This window comes from Zootermopsis nevadensis, unplaced genomic scaffold, assembly GCF_977971745.1.
Source record: "Zootermopsis nevadensis isolate Lab colony 2312 unplaced genomic scaffold, Znev_1.0 Znev_ptg000028l, whole genome shotgun sequence".
Classification (NCBI taxonomy): Eukaryota; Metazoa; Arthropoda; class Insecta; order Blattodea; family Termopsidae; genus Zootermopsis; species Zootermopsis nevadensis.
The window spans coordinates 14,110,303-14,133,646 of NW_028259160.1; the positions used below are offsets into that span (position 1 = coordinate 14,110,303).

The 23,344-nt window shown below is 36.2% G+C and overlaps 4 protein-coding genes across 13 annotated transcripts in view; 2 read left to right on the forward strand and 2 right to left on the reverse strand.

Moving 5' to 3' along the window:
• Positions 1–2,218, reverse strand: part of LOC110832816 (uncharacterized) — a 124,702-nt gene extending 122,484 nt beyond the window's left edge. For all 3 annotated transcript variants that reach the window (XM_087356966.1, XM_087356963.1, XM_087356964.1), the window contains exon 1: positions 1,670–2,218. In XM_087356966.1, coding sequence (XP_087213092.1) covers positions 1,670–1,780 — 111 coding nt within the window. In that variant the 5' untranslated portion in view covers positions 1,781–2,218. The remainder of the gene's footprint in view (positions 1–1,669) is intronic.
• A 4,039-nt stretch (positions 2,219–6,257) lies between these two features.
• Positions 6,258–11,475, reverse strand: LOC110832843 (uncharacterized). Of its 7 annotated transcripts, none has more exons than XM_022070226.1 (5): positions 11,333–11,475; positions 10,700–10,878; positions 10,448–10,567; positions 9,034–9,085; positions 6,258–8,244 (listed from the first exon to the last, which is right to left on the reverse strand). In XM_022070226.1, exons 2-5 carry the CDS (start codon positions 10,862–10,864, stop codon positions 7,763–7,765), a joined length of 819 nt encoding a protein of 272 aa, XP_021925918.1. In that variant the 5' UTR covers positions 10,865–10,878; positions 11,333–11,475; the 3' UTR covers positions 6,258–7,762. The 7 variants fall into 7 exon arrangements, with proteins under 7 accessions (XP_021925918.1, XP_021925921.1, XP_021925917.1 ...); XM_022070229.2 differs by lacking the exon at positions 11,333–11,475 and adding an exon at positions 11,200–11,323; XM_022070225.2 differs by lacking the exon at positions 11,333–11,475 and adding an exon at positions 11,181–11,323.
• Positions 11,476–11,848: 373 nt separating this feature from the next.
• On the forward strand, positions 11,849–20,417 carry Hap40 (Huntingtin-associated protein 40 kDa). Its single transcript, XM_022070221.2, has 7 exons — positions 11,849–11,954; positions 12,075–12,121; positions 12,233–12,435; positions 13,524–13,785; positions 14,800–14,899; positions 15,246–15,364; positions 15,768–20,417. The coding sequence occupies exons 1-7, from the start codon at positions 11,884–11,886 to the stop codon at positions 15,941–15,943; spliced, it is 978 nt and encodes a 325-aa protein (XP_021925913.1). The 5' UTR covers positions 11,849–11,883; the 3' UTR covers positions 15,944–20,417.
• A 928-nt stretch (positions 20,418–21,345) lies between these two features.
• LOC110832786 (uncharacterized) overlaps positions 21,346–23,344 on the forward strand; it is a 56,881-nt gene continuing 54,882 nt past the window's right edge. Inside the window, exon 1 of one of the 2 annotated variants that reach the window (XM_022070096.2) lies at positions 21,346–21,865. The gene's annotated coding sequence lies outside the window, so the exon portion shown is untranslated. The remainder of the gene's footprint in view (positions 21,866–23,344) is intronic. The other variant, XR_002544044.2, reaches the window with a different exon arrangement.

Consider the following 23,344-nt stretch of genomic DNA (forward strand, 5'->3'; position numbering starts at 1 on the left):
ACTATTTCATAAATAGTTCCACTTGATTTTCATTATTTTTGATGGTACCATCTTACGAATTCAAATTTCACAACACAATGTAACCAAGATGTAAAAAGAGGAACACACAGCTGGAAAGGCTGATTTATGTTCTTTATGGAACACTAGAAAAAGCATTCCAAACTTAAATACTCAATGTTTATAATTACTGCTACCTTACAAAATAATAAAAGTGCTGAAGAATTGGGATGTGCCATGCAGTCTGGCAGATACTGAATGATATTTCAGGGTCATTGCCCTGATGATGGAGGCAGTAGGCATCTCTGAAACATCAGTCAATATCTACAGACAACATGACACAACATTCCAGAAGATAGCCATCTTCATATTCATTGCCATGAGAACCTAAAATCTCTCCTAATAAAAATGCTGCTGTCACACCCAACTAATCATGAACACCATCAACCCTCCATATCCAGGAAAAGGTTGTTTGTTACTGTGTATTTTTATGGCCTTCCCACAGTGTCAGAACATCTGTAGGACAACAGACAAAATTAACAGCCCTATTCCACATGTTCTAAACCACACTTGGCTGAAGGTTAAATATTTTCTACAATACTTTACCAAGCCCTATTGATAGCCACACTATCATCCATTTCCTACAACTTGCAATCTTATATGGTATTTTAGCCTAATACAGTTCTTTAATTTCTTGTCAGCTATTTCAAATTAAATCTTACCCAATGTCACTTTCATCCCCCAGTCCCACACCAAAATATCTAAACTTGAAGGTACCATATACAAAAATACCATGTTATGTATTGTTTTGTGTGGAAATGCAAATTGACCTTTCAGACCAAGGTAAGAACGGAGACAGGACAAAGAATGAAAATGCTAAGGAGAGTACGTGGACCTAAGACGAAGGAAGAAAGATAAGAAAGGGGAAAACTGTATAATGAGCACTTCACCAAATATTATTATGGTGATGAAATCAGCAAGGGTGGTATACTTCAAAGACATGGGGGAAAATGAGAAATGCATACAAAATTGTAGTCAAGAAATCTGAAGGGAAGAGACCACTTTTCAGACCTGGGCATTCATTAGTAAACAATATTATAGTGAATCTTAAATAAAGGGGCCATGAAAGTGAAAACTGGGTTCATCTGGTGCAGAACAGCACTCGGTAGTACTACCTTCTGAACACACTGGTAGTGAACCCTCTAGTTCCATGAATGGCAAAGATTTTATTGACTAGTTAAGTGACTGTCAGCTTCTAAAAAAGGGCTCTGCACCATACAGTTTCACATTTGAAGCAATAATTCCTTAAGACATTAAAAAATGATACTGGTGAGAGCATTTGTGACAATATTTAAGAAAAGTTTACTTGTTGATATATTGTTAATTAACCTATTCTGTATTCTAGAAACGTTTGCGGACGTGTGCTGTGTGATAAGGTTAGGAATCAACAACAACGTTTCGGCAAACAATGAAGTTGCCATCTTCAGGGTGAATATTCACCCTCAAGTTGGAAACTACAGTGTCTGAAGAATCGTTGGACAACTTTGAACATTCAACGCGACTCATGCCCGAAATCCGAAGTCGATTACTTAACGCACAATAATTACTATAATAAAATTTCCGTTTTGTCATTGCACTTAATTATCCAATACCATAAAGCAACATTACTTACATTATACGACTTCAGATTCCGTTGTTTTCCAGAAGCTAATTTATCAAAGGAACAGGCACACAAAACTGTTTGCACTAGATAAAACATACAAATTAAACACAGAAACGACATTAAACGCAAACAACAGGCGCGAACTTTGGGCGGAAAATAGTGCTAGCTTCACTTGTAACCTCTCCTTCTCCTTCTGAAACAGCCTTTGTCCATGGTAGTTTGTAAACAATTGATGGTTTAATTAAAGAATATGCTCTTCAGGAGCGCGAAAAATGCACTGTTTTAAACTATGGTTTGGGGTGTTTGAGAAATACTATATTTGTCCTAAAATATTAAACCTAACAGAAGGACAAACTTATGATGTAAACACAAGCTTCAGAATGTCATCGTCATCTGTTTACTTTTACGGCAATTAAATAAAGGAAAATGAGATAAACCTTTCATACATTACGCATTGGATGATATTGAAAACACAAAACGAATTTCGGCCAGTAAGCCTCATCAAAAGAGATATAGATGGGAAGACAATTACGAAATCACTTTCAGACAATCAGGGGGCTAGGGTGCCGACGAAAAACTACTAGAATTTGTACATCCGGTGAAAGATTTTTTTTAAAATTTAGCCCGGGAATCGAATGAGAACCTTTACGGAAAAATAAAACACTGCCAATCACTAAAGTGTGAAATCAATTACAACTCCATGTTACAGACAATATTTTAATGTTTAAGTACAGTACAATCTGACCGTTGATTTGGTCATCAGTTTCACCAGTCGTGTCCGAAACATCACGGAGCAGTGCTTTTCATCCAGCGGCCCACGTTTGATATATGCCGGCCCGCACATTACTAAAAAAAAGTAGTTGGCTTTTTATAGGCCTCTAAGATATGTAGCTGTCCTAGCATCTAGCCACCATGTCATTTGTGGTAAATCTCCGCGTATTCTTAATTTCGGCGTTAATTGGCGGTAAATGGTCAGGCCGCTATACAACCATGAAAGGAACTCCTCGAAACATATCTGGCAGGCAGCTACCAGGCTCCTAATCACAGATTTATACATTGATGTCAAAAATACTTGTGCCCCGGCGGAATCGTACCACTCATCCAGCCTGTAACTAGTCATTTTAGGCTACTTAAAAACATCCAGCTTCAATTAAATCACGAAATTTTAAAATATGAATGACATTGACGAAACATGGTTGTGGACTGAGGAACCGAAAGCTGTGTAGGAGTGGAGGCTACTGAACGTTAAGATTCTATGCACAGATAATTGTACTCGAAAGAAAACAATCGCTTTTAATGATGTGACCTTGCGGGTGTTGAGTCAGAATTTGTCGGTGTTCTCTCAGAAATGGGTTCACGGAGCCATATTAATAGCCGGATATCATTGAGTGTACTTTGATTAAATAATTTAATATGCCCTTGTAATTATTTTAGTTTGCGCTCATTTACCAAGAGTCATCTGCCTACGGAAAATTTCTGTTGTACACAATGACGGTTGGCAAAACCTCACTTCCGACAAAACTTTTTACTCCGATGACTTACTGTTGTGATTGATTAAAATTTCGACAAAAGTCATATATTCTGCCATCTGTGAATTATAGAGCAAATACAAAAGAAGACTTGAGGGGATCGGTATCTTCATCAGTGAAAAGGTGTGCTATTATTTAACAGCTACTGAAGTTCTGTCCAATCTCCGTTGGTCCTACTTATCTCCTGCTGCCATCTGTTTGTAAAATTGGAAGACTAGTCGTTCCCCTCTCTGAGATGAAGTAGTTCGGTGTTGCCATCTGTTGGTTGGGCACAAAGTTGTCTCTTTTCATCTTCCAACTTAACCCTATTTGTTGTTACAACGCACGCCATTTTTAAGTTCTGATATTGCACAAAGCCAGTTCCATTAATTATTCCAAGAAATTATTATCATTATAATTTGAGCTAGAAATTACTTAGTAAGAGCAAATGTATTCGTAAAATATTATTGAAGGGTAAATTTGGAAGAGTACTTTCCAGAAATTGGAATTAATTTGGAGTGCAAATAGTAAGATGACATGGCCCATAATTACAAAGTGATAACCTCTACTATGGGTTTAATTTGGGAATGACAAAAATTCAGATGGTTGTCTTCTGGGTTGTTGCATCGTGTAGTCTGTAGAAGTATACGAATATTTCAGAGCTCTCAGAGGTCCCAGCTGTTTCCATCATAAGGGTAAACCAGACATCACAATGCTACAAACCCAAAGACAGTCATCTTTGTACTCACCACTGTAAGAACCAACGTCAAATACAAAAATTCAAGTCCTTAGTTTTAAAATGCTACTGGCTGCTTCTAATGGCAGAATGGTACAGAAATTTGAAACAGAACTTCATTGGTTAACTAAATATCTTTTGTAAAGGTAAAAATTCTGGTACACTGATGAAATTTTTTTTATTTCAATTGTCTTTCCATCTCATAACTATAATACAAATGTATATACATTTTTTATTATTATTTCATTTTTTCTAAATTTCATACATGAAGTAAAATAACAATTTTTTGCTTCTTTATAAAAATAATTAATTTAGGTATACAATATTTTAACACTCATACAATTTCTTTAAATATTTATAACTTTGCTTCTCAGCCAAAGAGAAACTAGGATACTACAGGAGAAAGAAAAATAAACCGTGGTTTGATGAAGAATGTTCCAAATTAATAGATCGAAGGAAGCAAACAAAATTTGAACGGTTGCAGGACCCAAACAAAACAAATGCGGATAATCTATGTAACGTGAAACGTGAGGCTAGTATAACTTTTAGGAATAAGAAAAGGGAATACCTGAAGGGCAAAATTGTTGAACTTCAGACAAATAATAAGGAGAAAAATATCAGAGACCTGTACAGAGGCATTAATAACTTTAAGAAAGGATATCAACCCCAGACCAATTTGGTAAAGGATGATAGTGGCAATTTGCTTGCAGATCCAATACAAATTGTGAATAGGTGGAAAAATTTCTTTAGCGAGCTCATAAATGTTCATGGGACTGGTGATATTAGACAGATTAAAATACATACAGCTGGACGGTTGGTACCAGAACCTAGTTTAGATGAAGTTGAACTAGCCATTGGGAAGTTGAAAAGTTATAAATCTCCAGGTATTGATCAGATTCCAGCAGAATTAATTAAAGCAGGTGGCAAAGGGTTGCATATGAGGATCCATAAGCTTATTCAGTTAATTTGGGATAAGGAAGAGATGCCACAACAATGGAAGGAATCTATAATTACTCCTATTCATAAGAAGGGGGACAAGACTGAGTGTGGTAATTACCGAGGAATTTCTCTGCTATCAACCTCATACAAAATTCTACCCAACATTCTTTTGGCAAGATTAACCCCATATGCGAATGAAATTATTGGGGATCAGTGTGGCTTCAGACGAAACAGGTCAACAATTGATCAGATCTTTTGCATTCGTCAGATACTAGAGAAAAATGGGAGTTCAGTTGGACCGTACATCAATTATTTATAGATTTCAAAAAAGCATATGACTCTGTGAAGAGAGAAGTTATATAATATTCTTACTGAATTTGGTATACCAAAGAAGCTAGTGAGTCTAATAAAAATGTGCTTAAATGAAACCTGTAGCAAAATTTAAGTAGGTAAATATGTATCTGAGACATTCTTCATCAAGAACGGTCTAAAACAAGGAGATGCTTTGTCTCCCTTGCTCTTTAACTTTGCGCTAGAATATGCCATCAGGAAAGTCCAAGATAGGCAGGAGGGTTTGCAATTGAATGGGACACATCAGCTATTGGCATATGCTGATGATGTTAATTTATTGGGGGATGACATAAATACAATAAAGGGGAACGCAGAAGTTTTACTGGAGGCTAGTAGACAGGTGGGACTAGAAGTAAATTCAGAAAAAACTAAGTATATGTTGGTATCTCGTCGTCAGCAGACAGGCGGGCAAAATTATCTTAGGGTAGCTAATAAGTCCTTTGAAAGGGTTACAAAGTTCAAATATCTGGGAACAACCATAACAAATCAAAATGACACTCATGAGGAAGTTAGGAGGAGATTAAATTGTGGAAATGCTTGCTACTTCTCAGTTCAAAATATTTTGTCTTCCCGTCTGATTTCTAAGAACCTGAAAATTAAAGTATACAAAACAATAATTTTGCCTGTTGTTTTGTATGGGTGCGAAACATGGTCTCTCACTCAGAGGGAGGAACGTAGATTGCAGGTGTTTGAGAATAGGGTGTTGAGGAGGATATTTGGGCCTAAGAGGGAAGACGATGGGGCGTGGAGAAAACTGCATAATGATGAGCTTAAAAATCTGTACTCCTCCCCCAATATTGTCAGGGTGATTAAGTCGAGAAGAATGAGATGGGCGGGGCATGTAGCGCGCATGGATGGGACAAGAGGTGTGCACCGGGTATTGGTCGGGAAGCCTGAGGAAAAGAGACCGCTGGGGAGACCTAGACGTAGATGGCAGGATAGTCTCAGGCGGGATCTATGGGAGATAGGAGTCGAAGGAGACTGGATTTTGTTGGCCCAGGACAGGGTCGGGTGGAGGGCTTTGGTTAATTCGGTGATGAACCTTCGGGTTCAGTAAGCCATCTAGTTACTTAGTTAATTTATAACTTTGCTACAGTACAGCACACAAAATGATTGGAACAATGACATTTTTTCAGACATGGTTGTTTTCTTAAGATAATGTCTATAGTGTTCACAAATGAAAGCTGTTCTCTGTTATAACAATTTCAATAGCTTTACCCAACCTATATAAAGTTTTGTTTTTATAATCCTGCATTCTTATAGGGCAAGTATTTATATGTAGATACACATTATGGCCACAGAGGGTTTCATTTCCCCTTTTTGTGAGGCAACATTTAGTGGTGTGCCATCATGTGTACTCGGAGATATTGCGGGTTCAGTTCCAGACCACGGCAATAAAGCAAGTCACGCGAATTGTTTGGTTTCCCAGTGCATATAAAAGTTATGTTTACACTATACTGTAGTCTATTAAGTGTGCAATAGCATTATGTCTAAAAAAAACAATGCGAGAATTACCAAAATGTGACACAGACACGAAGTGAGCACATTCTGTTGGAAAAATGGCGCTGATAGACTTGCTTGACGCAGGGTTACCACAAACCTTCAATTTGTAAAAAATGCAATATCTGCAGAGCGCAATAAAATGAGGTATGCCTGTATGAGAAATCAGGCAGTGCTAGAGGTGAAAGATGTTTGCAGAACACTTCTGAACACTAGGATTCCCTCTGCATTCATTCTTGTAATATGTCAATTCCATCTTATTTTATTTGTTAACTTCCCCCCCCCCCCAGGTGTTTATCTTCAAATTCTATTTTCTTTATTCTTTACTCTACTTTTCAAGATCTTTCTATTGCACCATTTATTAATTTACTCTCTGCACAATAATTTTTTTAACCATTCAATATCTTACATAATTACAATAATTGCCCCTTTATTTTTTATACCCCCGTACTTTCTGTAGTAATATCATATCAGTTCTTTGCATTTACATGAAAATAAGCTGCTCCTGAATTTTAAGAAGAAAATGAAAGTAAAATGTCATTTACATCCCACATCAAAGTTTTTAAATTAATAATACTGCTAAAAAGTAGTTTATTTAAAAGAGTTCATAACTGCACCTCCTCTACCACTTCCTGTTCAACGGCATCAACACACCTCACTGCCAAAATATCAACCAAGATGCAACCTTTAAAACAGTTATTTTACCTAGTGAATGGCTGTTCTTGTCCTTTTTGGCTGTTGTTAAACACTTAAATAAAATAACTGAATTATTTCATGCAATTTCACTCATTCATTCCTGAGCAAAAAACTTATTTATATATTTCCCATTACTGAAATATTTGCATTGTTTATGCAAGTCAAATACTATGAAGCAACAGTTCCTAACGGCAGGAAATACAGAACAATTATCTTGCCACAATAACGTTCTGATTACAAACCACAACTTAGCCTAAGGTTAAGCAATTCTTTGGGGTGGGGGGGATGGCTTACATTCTTGTAAATGTGGTGCCTGCAGGCCCTACCAAATAATCTCATCTATGGGCTGGGAATAATAAGTATCTCAATATATCATAATGGTGGAAAATCCTCTTCTCTAAACTTATAACCAACATCAGCTCTACTTATAGGCATTGTAATGACATCACGATTTATTCCACCAATCTGTATTGGAAAGGATTCTTTAGTCTTATTTTTAAAATGGTCAGAAATTGGATATGTATGGGTTAAAGCTTGATTACAACTACTGTTATGAACTTGTATTGGTGATGAAGAATTAATTTCATTTTTATTATCAAATTCTGTAACTGACCCTGTACTAAAATTAGCCAAACTATTAAGAAGAGCATTCCTACAACGACCCAGTGGCTTCTTGGGTATCAGGCGGTTTGCAGGTGGATCAGAATCACTACTTTCTGCTTTCTCAGGCTTCGCAGCTGAAGACAATGTCCCTTTTGTATTAGTAGCGTCATCATCTGTTGCCTCATGACATGAGTTCTCTTCTTCAGCATCATCAAACTGTGCAACCACGTTTGAATGGTCATTTGGAGACTCTAGAAAAAGTAATCACATTAATAAGAACCATGTAAAATGTCATCATCACAGCATTAAAAGACAACAAATGGGTGCAAAGTGTGGTTTCATGTTCTTTGATCTATACTACAGTTTCTCCCAGAGAGCAAGAGTAGTGGGCAATTTTTTTCCCATAATTCTATAATTGAAACAGTGTTAAGTAACTCAATTAGCTACCTCAACAAGCATATTTTATCAATACACCATATGACAAATATATAACATTCTGATTAGTGCTTTTGCAGTGCTAAGATGTGCATTATAATAAATCTGAAGTGGGCATCAGTTAACATTTTCATGCACCCTTGTAAGCACAGCAGATTAAAATACTTCATATATGCATTACACAAACCAAAACACTTGTATTATCATCAAAATTTCAATGTTCATATTTTGGGGAGAATAAACTTTGTATCCTATAAGAGATTGCCAAAATCAGTGAAGGGATAAAAATTATACATAAACATCATCACCTAGGCAAATGATGCACTCACCTTAGGCAGTGTTCTGCAACCAGTGTGCCACCACTAGGTTTCAGGTGTATCACAAATTTTAAAAATAAATTTTATATTCGTATGTCATACTTCAAAAAAAGCAATGTCTTATCCTTCATAATTAGAATTTGTAACACACACTGGTTCATAATTGGTAGTCTGGTGGAAGTTTACCTAAGTTTCAAAAGTCCTTGCTACCTCCATCATCAGGGTAATGATTCATTTAAAACATTCAATGTAAACTGATATATATCAGTAGATCCTAATGCTACTTACCACCACGTATGAAGTCTTCTATTATTTTATTAGAATATCCAGGGCCCATAGCCTGCAATAAAGAAAGATGAATAATAATAATGTACAAATGATGATGATGATGATGATAGTAAAGATATTAATGACACTGGAAACAGAAATAATGACAAGAACAATAATGACAATGAAAGTGATACTGATAATGATGATCATCATGCAATGAAATAGAATTCAATACAAAAGATCTCTCCTTCAGCTTAAAAACAAAACAGAACTGGGAGACACCTGGAGTTCATCAGATGTCTAATTTCTATGCAGAATTCCAGGCAGTTGGTCTGTATAATGCAGGGGTGGCCAACCCAAATGATCTTTCGGGCCACTTTGGAAATGCATCATAACTCCGCGGGCCACATATAAAATTATATATCCCCATATTAGATTTAGATACACTATAGACATTTTTTTGGAGTGAAAAATTGAAACATAATGAGTTATTATTATTGTGTTTACTATTATTCTTACATGTAAACATAGATAATATAATAATAATGATACTAAGCGTACATTGTAAAGAAATATATAGCACTAAAAATTAAATATAAAAAATATATAAATATGAATGAAATAAAAATAATGAAATCATTAAAAAATATTTATTTTACTAGTGCGATATTTGTTTCTCCACTCTTTCACTTAGCTTTTGCAAATCGATCTCAATTTGGGTATTTGCACATCGTAATTGGTGTTGCAGGTTAGCGTCCGTTATGTTTGAGCGTGTTTTGTGTTTGGTCAATTTCATTTTCGAAAAAAACGATTCGCAGGTGTAAGTTGAACCAGGCAATATCTGTCATATATTCGCAAGAATATTATTTTAAAATCAAAGTTAATTTTTTCTCATAATTTCGACAGATAATTTTTGAATATATGAATGCACAAATAATGTATTTTTTTAATACATTGGTTTTCACTACTTTGGCCATTATAAAATAAATATATTTTGTAAAAGTGTGATGAATCTCGCGGGCCGGAAAAATGTTCAAGGCGGGCCACATGCGGCCCGCGGGTTGGCCACCCCTGGTATAATCAATGGAAACAAAATAGCATGGCACTGCATTGGACTTGATTACAGTGCTTAAGGGTACATCTGTGTTGCCAGATATTGGCGGATGGCAGCTCAGGCATGTGTTTTACTGGGTGGGTTCTCTCTAAAATTACATAATAAATGTCTATTCAGAGGTTATCATAGATTCAAAAATGCAATATGAGAGTGGTGGCATAGAGAAGTGCAATGTATCTGGGATTGACTATACCACCTTTTGATTCCACATAACCATTGCAGTTAATACAGTACAGACTTGAATAATGAAGTATAGAGACAGTTCAAAATACTACTTTCAGAATAATTCAAGTTTTATAAATCTGGGTAAATTTTTACCATTCTTATCTGATCTTGAAGAGATGCATCCCATCGGTGTTGATTGCGAGCCAAAATTCGCTCTCCTCTACCAACTCCTAGATCTAAACTTGATGGCAGTTGTAAGTCTGCCTCTCCCACCTAAGGAAAAGGTGAAGATAACTTAGCAGACTGCATAAACAGAGAATGAAGAAATGTCTTGCATGAAACAATCTACACACTTCAATAATTTGAATTACTGCAATAACAGACACCTGCTGAAGAAAGTCTTACCATATTAAACAATGGTGATGGTGGTCTTGAAGACTCTTCTTTTATAAGGCTTCCACGTCCGTACGATACAATTGGAATATCCTTTGCATAATTACATCCGGCCGAAAATTCCGCTAACATATCCAGATCCGCCAATACATCCATGCTTGATGTCCAAGTGGCCATTTTTTGCTGTTCTTCTAAAAAGGAAAAGAAAAACAAAAATATTATTTCCAACATTAAAAATGCCTGTCAGAATTACTTCTCTTACTTCTTTCATTATCTACAAACATTACATTTACTTCTAACATAACGTGGCCTACTTCGAGCACTACAAAACATACGGCAAGTAAATAGGTTAGTTTACTTTTGTCCCTATTTATATGTAAGATACCAACTTCTAAACATTAAAGTAGAAAATACAACATGCTGGCATGTGATGAAATCCAGCAAGTCGGAAGAGCACGCTACACTACTGAATTAGAAATGAATATCTTAGCACCATGTTCTCCGCAACATACACCGAACACTCCAAACCATTTTTGTTGGTGTTTTCACGTCAGCGACTACCAAAATGATACCAATATGGCCAAATACGAAGACATGAATGTAATAGATGATCAAATTAAACAGAGTATATGAAGAGAAGCTTACGCGGTTTGCAGCCCAAGTGTATTTCATTCGATATACAGAATATACATTACAAATCTTCGCTACCGCTGACGTCTTGCGACATCTGTTGTGTATAAGTTGATTTCTGGTGGTAGTAGTTACTGTCAATGACTCTAAGATGTCACAACGTACGCTGTCCACTGGACGACGTAGTGTTCGCACCAACGAGTTATTTAGTCGTCGCAATTGTTTAATGTAATTTCATAATTCTTCCGTAGGAGGGCAGTTGGTAAAAATGATGTCGTGTTTTAATAGTCGTAATACAGTACCGAGCAGTTTATAACAACTTTAAAGAGTAAATAAAATGAAAGAATAATTTTATGTAATGAAGCATGGTCTTAAAAGTTTTATATGGTTTTTATTAGGCTGTTATGTGACGCATGGGAGTAACAATTTAAATCAACGTTCCTGATAACGACACAAAGATGTCACAACGTATGTTATTGCGTATGCTGTTTGAGCGATACCTACATGCATGCCTCAATTGTTTCATGTAGTTTCAGTATTCTGAGATAGAGGGCAGGAGGAATAAAATGGCAGATAGTGGCAGTGGTTGTAATGACTTTTTAGGATACTATCGAGCAATTTCGAATAAATTGAAGAAGTATGTAAAGCAAATAAGTTATTTTGTGTAATGAAGTTTGGTCGTGATAGTTCTGGGTGGTGTTAATGAGGCTGTCATATGTCAGATGAAAATAAGAATTACATTAATTTTGTGTTTCAGGCGATTTCTTAGAAAACCAAATGTAACTGAAGCTAGCGATCAATTTGGTGAGCATCGGTGAATTGTTTCTTTATGTAACAGTGTAAGTCTGCAGATTAAAAGTTTTAATATAGTTTGTGCGATGTACGTAATGTATCTTTTGTATTATGTGTATGCAGGAAAACTTGCACTTCAGTGTGAGCATGAGGAACTGCCACAATATGCAGGGTTGTGTTGGATAGCAGCTGCCAGATGTGAAAGTTCACTAGGAAATGCCTCTGGTGAAGCATGGGACTTAGTTCGTGCGGGAAGACAATTTCTGAGGGCAGAAATCTGTGCAAAAGACCTTGGATGCCCAAGTCCAGGAGGTGAACATGTTCAGGTACTAAATATCTGTATTTTACTTCAGCATTATTTGCGAATTAATTTTAAGTGAAAGAAACTTTGGATTAATTTCTGCTAGCCACTGCTGAACTATATTTGGATTACTAACCCAGTAAATAATTGACCAATAAACTGGTGAGGTCGTAATCAAGCACTTATCTGTAGTAACTTTAAACACATTAAATATTTGGATAATCTGTTACTGCCCTCAGGTAATGTTTCCCCAATGCCTTTCCAACTCCAAATGCCATGTCCTTTCGTACCATTTCTATCATGGTTCTTTCTGATGATTTTTGCTGTTATTCCTTGGATAGCTGACAACGTTGACTTGTGATCAAACATTTTGGTAGAGAGGTTAGGACTCCTGCTTTGTGTTTGAGAGGTTTCAGGTTAAAATCTTCTTACAGACACCAGCAATCCTGACTGAGGTGTTTTTCGTGGGGTTTCTCAGTCCATACAGGCAAATGTTGGTATGGTACCTTTAAATTAGGCTATGGCCACTTCTGTCCACATCCTTTACAATTCATTATTCTCTACCAACCCCTCATTTTATGCTATATCTGAGTTGCTGAGAGCGTTATTAAATAAACTAAAAATAAAATACACAAATAAAGCTGCTGGCTTCTGCTCCATCTGTGAAGATAAAATATGCTTTCTTCCCCCTCACTGACAGATGTATGTGTATGTACTAAAAAATGGTTGAATAGTAAAAGTGTAGGTATCAGGGTTGTGTCCTTGTGGATGTAACAGCTGAGGCATGAAATCAACCACTCACTTCTGTCTTGTGCTGAGCTTAGGAATACTTAGAGCTGTATTTTCACTCCCTCGTACATCTGAATGGCTTGGTTTGTATAGTTCCCTATGTCTGGCTCCTAGCAGTTTCTTTATAATTTTCTGAACTATATTTCTGTTTCATTCTGCTTTTGTTTGTCAGTGAGAGTAAGATATCTTATCTGTGCATGTCATAATTTGCATAACATGAATAATATAAAATATTCTGCAATGTCCTATACATCATCGTGGTACAAAAATCCAATCTTTGAGTTATGGTTTATTCAGGTACCATTTGACTGTTTTGTGTTGCAGGCAGCAATCAGCTCATTTTCACATGCTGCCAGTAGATGGCAACACCAGCATAACCAGGACCAACCACTGAGTGGCAGTCACCAGTCACAATCTCCACTGGCTGCAGGCCTAGCGCTGGAATTGGGGCAGGCACTTAGGGTAGACTTGGACAGGATAGCAGAGGCAGCAACACAGTACAGGCATGCAGCAGATATGCAGCGGAGCAGCCCCCTTGAGCAGCTGAACAGTTTGGGTCTGTTAGCAACCTGCAAAATTGAACTAGGTCAGACTCATTACTTAAAACTCCTTTAGGAGGCTTGCCATCACATTTTATTTTACATTAAATTATAATGCTTTCATCATTTGTAGCAAAGATTTCGGTAAACTGTTGGGATGAAGTATATATTGGCAGATAACTGCCTTCTGGGACGTTACACTGCATGTTCTCCTAGAGATTGACTGACATTTCAGAGGTGCTTACCACCTACATCATCAGGACCTTTGAAGCATGTCAGCTTCTGTGAGACTGCCCAGTGCATCATCCCAGCATACAGTTTTATTCATGCTCGCCACCATGAGAACCTGAAATCTCACATTGTGTTGACAGTGTATCACAGTGATTGCCATAGTAAGTAAGATGTTGCTATTCCAACCTGCAGAAGAAGGACTTTCTGAATACCATTTAATTTTACAGTGTGTTCAGTTTTAGTTTCGAAATGACATACCATGGTTACATTAAGTATATAGAAAGTGGCATATGTACTGTGACCAAAAACCTGAAGGAAATTGCCCCCTTGGAAGACACAGGCATAGATGGAAAGATAATATTGTACTGGATCTGAAGGAAATATGGTGTGAGGGTGTGATTAGGCTCCATTTCCCTCACACAAGGGACCAGTGGCAGGCTCTTGAATACAGTAATGATCTTTTGGGTTCCACAAATAAAAGCTGTGTAATTTCTTGACTACCTTACTGACTTAGCTTTTCAAGAAATACTATGCCCCATGATGTTATTTGGTTGATTATTTTCCCAGTATATCTGCAAAAAGCATTATTATATGGATTTTTTTTTCGAGAACGTGAAGTTGGCATGAAACCATATTGTAGTAGGATTCCATTGTACTTCCATATAAACTGCATTCACTTCTTTATGTAATTATAACTTAATCTGCAACAGTCATGTTGATAAGTTTTACGGGAATGGTTGTGACATAAATTTGTGGAAGATGTAAATAGAATTTCTGACTGCATCAGAATGGTAGGACATGTAGAGAAACAGCAGTATGTTCTGTTTCAGGTGACTTTGATGGCGCTCTGTCTGTGTTTAACGAGATGGTGTCAGTTGTTGAATATGGTGGGAAGCCACCATTGGGTGTTTACTGTGATATCATGCACAGGTATATTGTGCACATTACTTATCCTGCAGGCACATGATCTGCTTTATAGTGCTTTGCTGAAAATGAGTATTGTACTGCAGTAGAAGAAAGATGACTTTTATAGCATAAAACTCTTTAAAAGCACACTAAACCATTATATAACCCCACTTCCAACAACTTATTTTCAGTTGTTTGTTGTTAACATTGGTAGGAAATTAAGATTATTTCTTTATAACATTCAGACATTGACAACAACTGCATGAAGGAATTGTAGAATTCAGTTCTGGCCTTTCTTGTATGTGTTTATTTGAGGTACAAAATCCATGAAGAACCCAATTTGTAAAAAAAGTGAATTGTTTTCTTCAAGGTGTGAAGTAACACGCGTTCTACTCCTGTTAATTTTGCAACCTACAGCACAACGTCTGCCTCAAGATCTCGCCCAAGTGCTGGAGAAGTATGCTTGGGGTGAGGATGGAAAAGTGCCAGGTAATTAAAATTAAATTTCTTTCAATCTGTTTTAAAGGGTATGTTCACATGCTTAGCCTTTCAGGATCATAACATTTAAATCAGTTTATATATCCTGAGGGCAAAGAAGATAAGGCTTTATACTCACAAAATTGCCTAGATTGAAATCGCTGTATTTTACACAGCTATTATCAGCTTTGTTAAAACATGGTAGGCAAGACATGTAGGGGGTGAGAGGAATTATTGTTTAATGTAGTACTTTCCATGTCAGATGGTGCTAACAGGTTAAGCAGTAAGGAATTCTGAAACATATTTTTCTGTACTTCTTGAAGTTTTAACTGTAAAATATAAATGGCTGAGCGAAACTATTGCACTTTCACGTAGTATTTATCAAGGTTCATTATTGACTTGTTAATATTTGCAGTGAGTTTCCTGACAGAAGATCAGTTTCTTCTACTCCAGTCTCTAGTTATGGCATGCCAGTCACATGATATGGAATCATTGTGCATCCTTGAAGCTGAACTTTGGTGTCATTTAACATCAGAACAGAAGGACTTATTACGGACTCTTGTCAGAAAAATGAGCAACGGAGTTAAGTGAGAAGTGCAACAGTGAGTTTAGAAGGCTGTTCAACTTTTCCACATTGAAAATGTAATCAGCATGTGCCTATTTCCTTCTGGTTCACCACGTTGAATTATGGCAGATGTTGGCACCTCATATTCACATAGTATGATGCTGATATACTGTTCACAGATTGAGAGATGATGAGGTAGTTCTACTCATCCACCTGGCAGAACTGCACATGACAAAAAAACAAAACAAAAAAAACTAGGTAAGTGCTGGTATAACAAAACGTGTACTTGTGCTGTACAGCTCAAGCGAAAGTTGATGTTACACGGAAATGTTACTAGAATTCTCAATGCTTGGGACTGCAAATACTATTTTGAACTTAACTACCTTTAATTTTAACAAATATGTTTATTTATTAAGCTGTATGAATTGCTCCCTGTTCAGTCATTGACTTGGAGTGTAATTGATGGTATGCACGAATATTCAGTGCAAACTACAATTTTGTTAAGGAATGGACACATGCTACTGCCTTCTCAATATGTGTATAACATGATTACCTGAAATACAAACAAAGGGATTAGAGTGAGAATAACATAGAAATCCTACTCTATTTTATATGCGCCTAACTATGTTAATAAGTTAAGAAATTGTAAAAGTCAAATTATGATAGAACTGAAACAGATTTTTGTGAAATTTAGTGTTGGGGATGTAGACTAAAAATATCAGCCTAGCATAATGTTTACTTCACATTCATTGATTTTATTAAAAACAAATAATTCTACAAAATATTTGTATATGAAATAAAACACTTCTCATTAAGATTTGAAACCTTTATTTTAAATGTTTTTGATATGATGAATGTTAAGTGAAATGCAAGGAAAATCGTGATATTTAGACTAGTATGGAAACTTTTTCAACTGTAGATTTTTGTGTAGAGTAGGTGATTATTAAGGTCAGTGAGGTGTGCAAAATAACAATGAATGCATTTGGGAAAGATGTGTGTAGATACATAGGAATACATTTCTGCTCTGTTTTATTTTCATCAAGGTTGTCTTCATAGTCTTGAGAGTTCCATACAGAAACTGAAATATTACAGTGCTTTCATTATGTGTAATACAGATTCATATGAATGTGAAGCGTTTTTGACTGCAGAGGATAAGAGAATACTTATCAGAAGTTGTGACATATATCATCCAGTCACGTTCCAACCTGAATAACGATTTCCTTTGTTATGCTTTTTATTGTTTTATTTGCTTTTCTGTTCATGAGACTATTTATTTTGTCTTTAAATATTTTATTATGTTACTCTTGTTGCAGCTACCTATAAATGGGACCTGTAACAAAACTGCCTGATTTCTGGGGTTTGCATTCGGCTTGTATGGATGTTTAAATTTTCTGCATACACAGAAGTCATAGAAATTTACAGTCCTAAATGTAGCACATTTGTTTTAAGTAGTATAAAAAATTTATAATTATGATAAACTAATTACTCATTAACATTAGTGCACTGATATTTGCATTAATATTGAACCATTAACAAATTAATCTTTTGTTAGAGAATTCATGAAACAATATGCCTAATATTTTCAGATCATGTAAATGTTTATTAGTTATGGTTAGATGATTAGAGTGTGATTCCTGATAGGAGCAGGAATTTTTGTTTTTCACATCATCTACAACAGCTGTAGTATATGCCTGGCTTCAGAATTTTTTCCTCTGGCGATAAAGTGGCCACAGTGAAGCTGACCATTCATGTCTGTCAAGTGCTGAGGTTAAGAATGTATGGAGTTCTACATCTGTGTCACTTTATGCCTTCATAGGTGCAGGAAACGACTTTTTTTACATGAAAATACGAGGCGCGTCCCAAAAGTAAGTTTCCCTGGGGCCGTTTACAGAAACAAAACACAATTTCATGGAAATATTTATTGCAACAGATACAGCAAGTGTCCAGCTATTTTTCAACATATTCGCCACCGGAATTGAGACATTTGTCATACCGTGGGACCAACTTTTAATACCTGTGTCGTAGAAGTCTGCCGCCTGGGATTGGAACCACTGTGTGACAACCATCTCTGCGTTATCGTGCAGGAAGACAATACCGGCACTAAGCATCGTTGCAGCTGTTGAAGATGGAGGTTCTTATTCCAGCTCCCGCCGACTGTGAAGTGCGGTCAGTGATAAAGTTTTTGAATGCACAGAGCATAGCGCCGATCGAAATTCATCGTCAGCTGTGCCGGGTCTATGGGCCTAACGTTATGAGCAAGCAGATGGTGCGTCGCTGGTGCAGACAATTTTCAGCGACGGGCCATTCAGAACAAGCGACGCGGGATGCTTAGTGCCGGTATTGTCTTCCTGCACGATAACGCTAGGCCGCACACGGCTCGACGGACAGCAAGTCTCCTGCAGGAGTTCAGCTGGGAGGTGTTTAATCATCCACCCTACAGCCCGGACCTCGCTCCCACTGATTTCCATCTTTTCCTACACCTCAAGAAATTCCTGTCCGGTCAGCGTCAGCGTTTTGAGAATGACAGAGAGGCGGAGATGGTTGTCACACAGTGGTTCCAATCCCAGGCGGCAGACTTCTACGACACAGGTATTAAAAGTTGGTCCCACGGTATGACAAATGTCTCAATTCCGGTGGCGAATATGTTGAAAAATAGCTGGACACTTGCTGTATCTGTTGCAATAAATATTTCCATGAAATTGTGTTTTGTTTCTGTAAACGGCCCCAGGGAAACTTACTTTTGGGACGCGCCTCGTATACAAGCAGAGATTTTCTAATTTAAGACACCCCTGCTTTATACCATGGACCAGGCAAAGAGACTTCTGATATGAGCACATGTGTGACTGTAAACTTAAAATTTATAGAAAGAATTGTGTTGGTTCCTGATACAAATTAACATGACTTCCAGTTTATTAAAACTTTATCTACCTTAATCAAAACTTGTAAAAAGCTTTTAGTACAAGACATTGGTGATGTGTGTTAAGTGTAATATGTTATATAATATAATATGTTGCATATATTCTTCTACTATATTGTCATTGTCTTTTAAAGTATTGCTGTCAAAATCTCAGCAGGCTCTGTAATTATATATTTTGTGCAAGCAGATTTGTGAATTGTAAAAACACAGTTGACAGAATTTTGTGCTCCATAAACTTTTCAGCAAATGTATGAGGTGTGTTGGCATTGTTTATTTATTTGTGGTTTATTTAATGATGCTGTTGTTAGCTTTGATTATATATAGTTAAAATTGTAGGATTATTAGTGAATGATTAATTGGAAATTATGTGGAAGTAACTGATCATGGCTTAATTTAGGGTACTGCCCTGGTATTTGCTTGGAACAACTGAAGAAAGTCACAAATTGGCAGCACAGCATGAAACATTACACTTGCTGTGATTATCACCTTGTGATGATTATCACAATTACCTTTCAAATATTTTTTCCAGTTCCTGAGTTTTCTTAACATGAAATAATTATAACTACTTTTATCTTTGAAGTAAAATGGACAGGGTCACTGTAGAGTTATATTTATTTCTGTGGTAAAGACATTATTGTATGTCATGGCAATCTTAGCATTATTTTTATTGTAAAGTTGAAATTAAGTGTCAGATAATTTAATTGTAATGACATAAGACCACCCCTTTGCCTTGGGGATGGACTCCATTTTGTTAATTTCCTTAGCAGAAGAATATTTAAGACAGAGAATTGAATATGGCTTCTGATTTTAAGATTGTTGGACAGTAGTATAGTTTCAGAAGAAAGGTGTAAGGTTGATAGTCAGTGAGATAGGATTCAACGTAGCACTTAACCATGTATGTGTTGGAAACGGCTAGATATTTATCACATCAAACTTCTAAGGTGATAAAGAAAGATTTAACAGTAATTTTCTAGAATTTTTTTCTGTCATCTCCTTGCTCTCTTGTCTGTTGAATCACATGTCACCTGTTCAATATGCATATAATGTACATTTGAGTTTTAGAGTTGTTGGAATTTCTAAATGTTTAAAGTTTCTGAAGCTATGTACTTTAAAGAAGTTATTGCTGTTAGTCAGGAAATTGGATGTTGAAATAAGGAATTTAAGATTTCAAAGCTCTTACTTTCCATCCTTCAATAACAGTAAATATAACCTTGTCAATGTGGAACAAATGGCAAGTAATAAAAGTATGCTAATTTAAGAATGGTACAGTTTTAATTCAACAGATACAACACAACATGAAATATTATGATTACATTTGATTTTGTTCTGTCTCCAACTCCACATGCAAGAAATTAACTTCTTGGTTGAAAATCACAATGTAAAGCTTGTATGCCTAGCTTAGTCATCTATTTTGTTCTGATCCTAAAAATATACAGGAATGTCATCCTCTTGAGATTTAAGTTAATTGCAACAGAAGAAATTTAGCATATTTTGTCTCGGTAGATTGTGGTTGTCAGGTCAAGTGTGCCAGATTGTAAAATGTGAGTCAGACCATTAATAAAGATACATTGATTTGCCATTAAGTTTGTATTACAGAATTGTGTGCTTTACTAACTGATCTGTGACAATGACACTTATTTCAGTAAGTCTTATTGGGATAGTTTGAATTATAATTAATGTCATTCTAAAATTGATACAAACTTTACTGCATTTTCTTAGGTAATTTATGTGGATTTAGACAACAACCTTTTGAATTTTATGCTGTAGGAAACATAAGTACCAAAACTAAATCACACTGACTTTATGTACCATTGGTCTGAGCCAGAGTTATAGAAAATGAACTGTGGAAGTCTATCTTTTACACTGTTGGTGTAGTGAAAATATTTGTTCTGTATATCACTAATCAACTCAAGCAAAGAGCAATTTGACTTGCTCTGTAAACACTGACATGTTTGATTTTAACAAACATTTGTTTGTAAACCCTGTCTCCATTTTCACATAGCCATAATCTACTTCTGGGTTGTGTACTTTTACAGTTGATGCAAGTAAATTTGAAAATGCAATCATAATGCTAGTTTATAACTACAGTCAGTCTTACGAGAATTATTTTGCTTCTGTTAATACTTTTAAAAAAACTTAACATCATTTTGCTCCTACTCATGTGCATTTTATTAATTCTCTTATATCTGTCATAGATAAGTCCTCCAAATTATTTATTGTACAGTTATTGTTTTCATGAACAAACATCGCGAAGCATGTGTAATTATTTGTTATCACGGATAATTTCAACGTCTATACTCTTATTTTCATCATTTGAAACGCAGCTACTCTGCTTGTTTCCAACTAACAAGAGGGGTTATGATCGACATCTTTTGGTTATAGCGTATACTGAATACATAATTTATTTAAGTAATTTTACTTTGTTAATGATAGATGTCGTTAGCATTGTCGTCTCTCGGTTGAAGGGGGATGGTTGTTACGGTTACGGCGCACATCCCTATTCAGTCTCTTTCGTTTGCTGACTGTTAGCGCCATGTAGCAGGGTGGATGTTTATGAAAGTTCGTAGTGCTACAGTGGTTACAACGGTGGCTGCTGTCATTTTAGGTTGTTTAGCAGGGTGTTGTGGTTTGTTTATGTAAATAGTGTTAGCGTACGTTTTTCAGTTATTTGTTACAACAGAATGCATGGACATTGATTGGTTAGTTAATATTGTATTGAAAAGTGGTTCTGTAATGCTTAGTGGATGATAACTTACTAAACAATTGACAATTGAATGTTAAGAATCGAACTGTAAGATTCAAGTACTACGCGGCAAACTTTGAATGACACCAGTTTCGATCTTTCCTTGAAATATCAAAGTAATAATAGTTGACTGTTTGGACAGATTCCTTGCATGTGAGTGTGGGTGAGAGTGTTCGACAGAGTCTTTTAGGACCTGTTGCAGAAGGAAAGTGTTACGTAACAATATAAAGTCATCAGAGAAAGATTCTGCAGAGATTTCTACTAAGAAGAATTACATCTTCGTCAGCAGTAAGTAAATTTCGTATTAATTATAAATTATATAAGTAGGCCTGATTGGGAAGCCTGGGGGAAGAGACCGCTGGGGAGACGTAGATGGGAGGTTAATGTCAGGCGGGATCCATGGAAGATAGGAGTTGAAGGAGACTGGATTTTGTTAGCCCAGGACAGGGTCAGGTGGAGGGCTTTGATTAATTCGGTCACGAACCTTCGGGTTCCGTAAGCCATCTAGTTAGTTAAGTAGGCCTGTTAATTATGAATAATTATTAGCACATTTTAATTCTGAACGATTAATTTTAAATGTAAAATCAAATAGAAGTATCAGATAGAAACGATACTAACTTTGAACATAACTCTTAGGGTTAGTCGACTACCTTTCATCGCGGAGGCCTGGGTTCGCCAAGGGCTGTCCAAGTGGGATTTGTGATGGACAAAGTTGCATGCAATAGGTTCTTCTCCGATCTTTCCACTGCCCTTCCATCTTCACTCATGTACCAGTCCTCTTGGGATCGGGATGGAAAACCTTTCATATGTTTACGATGAGGCTTATGTAAAAATCTACTATAAAAAAATTGTGACATATTATTAAATTGTCACTTTGTTGTATGTGCCAGTTTTAAACTGGAAAGTTTTTATTCACATTTAATCATTTAATATCCTGCTTGATCAGATTTATTTCAGCTGTGAAAACTTTTATTTTTCGGGTTACAACATCAACGAATTGTCTAGCGTACTAAACTGTTTTGTTAGTGTAAAAGTACATTGTAGCAGTATTTTGTTTCAATGTGTTTTTCTATCCTGTGGTTGTTAATAATGTTTAAACGTAAATGTGTTAAATTGGATTTTATTTTGAAATACGCATTAATTTAATCGTATAGATTCTTTTAGAGCCAGGAATGTAGAATCTATACATACAACAAAGCTGCGAAATTACGATGCGAATTACACTTGGCAAACACTGTAGGCAATATTTTGGGTATGTTTGTTTATTTCAAAGCAGGTTAGCATAGAAAATCACTGTTGCCCTGAAATGTTCAAAATAAGGTTACCATTTGAAAAACGCAAGCCAGATTTTTGTCCTCTGTGCGACAGCAGCGTAGGAATTGTTTTTTTAATCCCTGCCTCTGTGTATGTGTTAATAGCACGCGGTCATTCGTGCATTTGGTATTTTGGTAGGATATGCTCTAGGTAAAAGCACATTTTATACATTTTACAGCACTTCTCACCCGAATTAATACGAGCTAGTAAATGCTGAGGGAATGATTTTGAACGGAAGGAGAAATATGAATTACACTGGAAATGTTATGTGAGTCATGAAGGTAGCAGGTGTGTATTTCATATTAAAATTCCATTGTTTCAGAAAAAAGAATGTAAGAGAGGGACTTACATCTGACAGGAAATTCTCCTCCTTGTATGAATTCCCAAAGTTTATTACAGTGTTTACAAAAGTCCTTAACTGGACCATCTTCCAGACTCTATACTGTCTTTTTA

Excerpts from the sequence above, each read along its gene's own strand:
- LOC110832843 (XM_022070222.1), bottom strand. The coding sequence starts at position 11,020 with ATGTTTTGTAGTGCTCGAAGTAGGCCACGTTATGTTAGAA. Across the intron at positions 10,879-10,980 it reads TAGGCCACGTTATGTTAGAA|AAGAACAGCAAAAAATGGCC; the intron begins GTAAATGTAATG and ends TTTCCTTTTTAG. Across the intron at positions 8,245-9,033 it reads AGAAGACTTCATACGTGGTG|AGTCTCCAAATGACCATTCA; the intron begins GTAAGTAGCATT and ends TACTTTTTCTAG.
- Hap40 (XM_022070221.2), top strand. The coding sequence starts at position 11,884 with ATGGCAGATAGTGGCAGTGGTTGTAATGACTTTTTAGGATACTATCGA. Across the intron at positions 12,122-12,232 it reads TGAAGCTAGCGATCAATTTG|GAAAACTTGCACTTCAGTGT; the intron begins GTGAGCATCGGT and ends ATGTGTATGCAG. Across the intron at positions 14,900-15,245 it reads TACTGTGATATCATGCACAG|GTGTGAAGTAACACGCGTTC; the intron begins GTATATTGTGCA and ends GTTTTCTTCAAG.